The sequence below is a fragment of the Poecilia reticulata genome, unplaced genomic scaffold (assembly GCF_000633615.1).
Source record: "Poecilia reticulata strain Guanapo unplaced genomic scaffold, Guppy_female_1.0+MT scaffold_1114, whole genome shotgun sequence".
Taxonomy (NCBI): domain Eukaryota; kingdom Metazoa; phylum Chordata; class Actinopteri; order Cyprinodontiformes; family Poeciliidae; genus Poecilia; species Poecilia reticulata.
Window position 1 is genome coordinate 1 of NW_007615853.1, and position 4,349 is coordinate 4,349.

The 4,349-nt window shown below is 40.4% G+C and overlaps 1 protein-coding gene across 1 annotated transcript; it reads left to right on the forward strand.

Annotated features, from left to right (window-relative positions):
• Positions 1 to 737: 737 nt before the first annotated feature.
• On the forward strand, positions 738 to 4,301 carry LOC103461345 (uncharacterized). Its single transcript, XM_008403650.1, has 5 exons — positions 738 to 774; positions 1,590 to 1,892; positions 2,631 to 2,903; positions 3,627 to 3,926; positions 4,206 to 4,301. Exons 2-5 carry the CDS (start codon positions 1,607 to 1,609, stop codon positions 4,277 to 4,279), a joined length of 933 nt encoding a protein of 310 aa, XP_008401872.1. The 5' UTR covers positions 738 to 774; positions 1,590 to 1,606; the 3' UTR covers positions 4,280 to 4,301.
• Positions 4,302 to 4,349: the final 48 nt, after the last annotated feature.

The window sequence follows — 4,349 nt, forward strand, 5'->3', positions numbered from 1 at the left end:
CATCCATCCATCCATCCATCCATCCATCCATCCATCCATCCATCCATCCATCCATCCATCCATCCATCCATCCATCCATCCATCCAAAAGCAAATATTTCTTCATATTTGTCCTTGAATTAGGTTTTATTTTCCTCAATCTGAATTTTCCTCTAGAAGGTATGACTCTGACATATCGTCTTCCAAACTGGTTTCTGTTTCCTCACCTCAAAAGATCCTCTTGCACAACAAACCTTGATGCCAGAACCGTCGCCACAGAAACATGGCTGCTCAGATACTTTTATAATCTTATAAGGGAAATGTAGGAGACTGAGTATTGCAGATCTCTCGTCTTTTTGAAGTTCCAACCATCTGTAAATATACATAATGAAACCCAGAGGTCGTACAGAGGTCAACCAGGGCCTTAACACAGAAAGATCCTGCAATGTATTAAAATACATTGGTTTGTGTGTGTGTGTTTGACAGGAAATGATAACTAGTGCAGTTTTATTCTTTGACATACTTCATTGAACAGTCAAAGATTACCAGCTCTGTCTGTAGTTAGAACTCAGATTCATTAAATGCTCTCTTTGATCCACATTACTGGATATTAAATCCATAGTAAAACACAAAGATTACATTTGAGCAGTAACTCCAGACGTATTTCAAAAAAAAAGAAAAATCATCAGTAAATGTATGTATTTCTGCAGTGATTTATTTAATAGTTTGACATCTAACAAAATTTCAATCTTTGCTTTAGTTCTCGGTGTACTCCTCTGCCGTGGAGACCAGACAGGTAATGAAACATTTTTTTTTACTTTAATATCTTCATTTTGTTTTGCCTCAACCGTTTCGGATGTGGACTTGCTGGTTTGTTTTGGGCAAAAGCCCTGACCTGAATTCCAGTGAGATGCTGTGGCATGACCTTAGAAAGGCGGTTCATGCTCAAAAACCTTCCAGAGTAGCCGGAACGAGTGACCAAAATTCCTCCACACGCTCCATACGACTCACCGAAGGTTATTGCAAACACCTGTTAGCAGATGCTGCTGCTTAGGGTGGCCCGACTAGATAGAAGGTTTAGGGGGCAATCATCTTTTTCACAAAGGATCATGTGGGTTTGAGGTTTACTTGTGTTGTCATTGACTAATATTTAGCTTGGTTAGATGTTCTGAAACACTCAAAAACTAGAAATTGAACACCAGGCAGCTGGTCGAGAAGGCTCATCAGCTGCATTCCTTCTCCTGAGGAGAAGCATAAAGTTTGGCATGTCGGCTGAGATCAGCAGGAGTTTCTACAGCTGAGTTGTTCGGGCCGTCCCGACCAGCTGTACTGGAGCGTAAACGCCTGAAGAGAGCGGTGAAGACAAACAGGAATATACTCAGAGCATTTACAAAGTCCTCAGTAGAGCTGCCGCCACTACTAGAAACCCCACCATTCCCCAAAACTAACTGACTGACACTTTTTCCCGTTAGGAAGGTCTAGACGAATTCTAAGAAAGCCGAGTCTTGTTTTGTTTTTTTGCTCATTCTGTAGATGTTTTTGTCTTCTAAGTACTCACAATGTTACTCAAATCTAACAGTTGGGAAAAACCTAAACTATTTCTCTGTCCAGCTAAAACAAAGCCTATCATGACTGTGTCTCCATCATGGCTGAGTCCTGGAGCCTCAGTGACGCTGAGCTGTGAGGTTAAACCTTCATCTGCAGGATGGAGGTTCTACTGGTACAAAGCTGTTCCTGAAATCTACAAGAACAAATACAGATACCAGCTGGTGCCCGGCAGCCACGACGGGACCAAAAACGACTACTACAAAATTAATGGCCAGAAACACACAGAAGGATACGTATGCAGAGCTGGACGAGGAAACCCGGAGCTTTTCACTCAGTATAGCGAACCAAAGTTTGTCTGGTCAACAGGTCAGTGTTTTTTTTCATTCATCATTTCCTAGGTGAACTTTAATGTCTGTGATCATTTTTGTCACAGAGACAAATGTTTTGACAGAATGTGTTGTTTCATTAATGTTAAAGGTAACAAAAATGAACAAAAAATATACAAAGTATAACTTGTATATAAAACAAAAGACAGATTGGAAGGGGTGGAGAAATTGGGAAGATATTTGAATTACATCTTTAGTGATAGTTTTACCAAACTCGACTTATCAGCTTGGGTTGCTGAAGTGAAGCTGATAACACAGCGCTGCAACTATTGAAATCTGGGAATCCTTCGAAACAACATAAAATGTTGATTTTTCTCTTGATATAAAACCCTTTATCATAAATGTAAAATGTCCGCCTGGATATTTTTTGCTTATTTTAATTGTACATGGTTCTTTAAATGTCCTGTGAGTAAATATATTTGCCCATTTATCCATTGCGATGGAACTTTCAATATCTAGTAAGTTTTTTTTTTTTTTTTTACAATTTACCGTCTATTAAAAGAGGTAAATTTCACACCTTGCTACGGCGGGGGAGAAGTTACCGTAATAACCCAACATTGACTGGAAAGCGCAAGGTCTCCCCTTTCAGAAACCGTTGGAATTTTTCAGATAGCGCAAAGTGTCGCGGAATTACGGTACTGCAAATGCGACTGCATCTCTGGCGCTCCGCTTAAGACTTACAGGGTTAATTTGGTGTCTCTGTCCTTTTGTGTTTCAGTTTCTGACTCAGCAGCCTCTCTCACAATGAGTCCGAAGAAAATAAAGTACTACACCGTCGATGAAATCCGACTGACGTGTAGCGGACCCTCTACTTTCTGGAAAGTGAGGCGGTTCAGACAGTACTACCCGTCAGACGTGTCGGACTGCTCCGAATGGGGGAAAATGATGGGACCCACGTGCACCTTCAGGAGTCGCTGGTACCAGAAAGCTGTGTTCTGGTGCGAGTCCGATTCCGGAAAGTTCAGCAACGCACTCAACATCACTTTACTGGGTAGGTTTACGAACCTTATTTTTGCTTTATGCCATGTTCACCATGTCAATTAATGAGGTTGTACTTTTCGTCCTTAATTCAGTTTTAACTTGAAGACATTCATAGTTGTCAGTTTTTGATAGCAACGCACAGCTAATGTGTTTATCTTAAAGCAGGTTATACGTTTCAATAAAAAAAAAACTTAATCTTGTCTTTTAAATGCTCATATTGTTTTCCACATACAATTTGGAAACGTTTACGACGGTCAAACACCTGAGTGAAGTTGGCCTTCCCGCCTTCTTCAAATCGGACAAAATTGGTGTCAAACGTTTGTGCAGCAATAAATTTTCGTTTGTGCATCTGTCATTTTAAAGATATTCAGAAATATTTCCAGAGGTCTTGAAAGGTCATCCAGCCCTCCCAACGTTCTTCAAATCATCCAAAATTGGTATCAATCAACTCGTCTACGTTTGTGCTGGTTTGTGCAGCAAAGTTTCCTTTGTGCTACTTTGGCTTTGAAGATATTAATGGAAGCTTAAAGGTCAAAAAGTCACCCCTCAGACTTTTGTGAAATCAAAATGGCCTTTGAAGCTGCACAAACCAGCAGGCATAGTCAAGTTGATTGACGCCAATGTTGTCAGGTCTTTCAAACACATGCAATGTTACGCAGATCTAACAAGGGATGTCTCATGTCTTTATTAGAAAAAAACAACAACAAAAACCGAAACTATTTCTATCCAACAGCGCCAATGGCGGTCCTGACTGTGTCTCCATCATGGCTGAGTCCCGAAGCCTCAGTAACTCTGAGCTGTCAGGTGGAACCTCCGTCGACATTATGGAGGTTCTACTGGTATAAAGCCATTCCCGACCAGTCGAAGTACAGCTACAGATACGAGCCACTGCAGGGTACTCAGAAGGGGACTGCAAAGAACTCGTATGTCACTCGGGGGCAGAAGCAAACAGAAGGATACTCATGCAGAGCTGGAAGAGGGAACCCGGAGATCTTCACTGATTACAGTAAAATCACACTGAGCTGGTCCGCAGGTCAGTGTGATTCTAATGTGTGTGATTATTTCTTTCATGAAAACAAATTGTCAATTTATGATACAGGTAGACAAAAGAAACAAAGTATTTGGTTTCTTATACTAAAATAAAGAACTGATTGGACAGGATGTAGAAATGGTGAAGCTAATAGTAACTTGTTATAAATTCATCAAACCAATTAACCCTTTCATGCATAGAGGTTACTACAGTCTACAGCTGTCTAAAAGACATTTTCTTGTTTATTTTCTTTTTTTTATAAATACGCACGGACAAATGAAGTGGACACTAGTGCATCATACAATACACTATCATCTACTGGCTATTCACCCAAAGAGCAAGAACGTTTTTGTTAAATCCAATATGGCCGACAGATAAAAAAGCAACTCAGGATATCCACAGTGTTTCTTCTGTACATGACTCTTG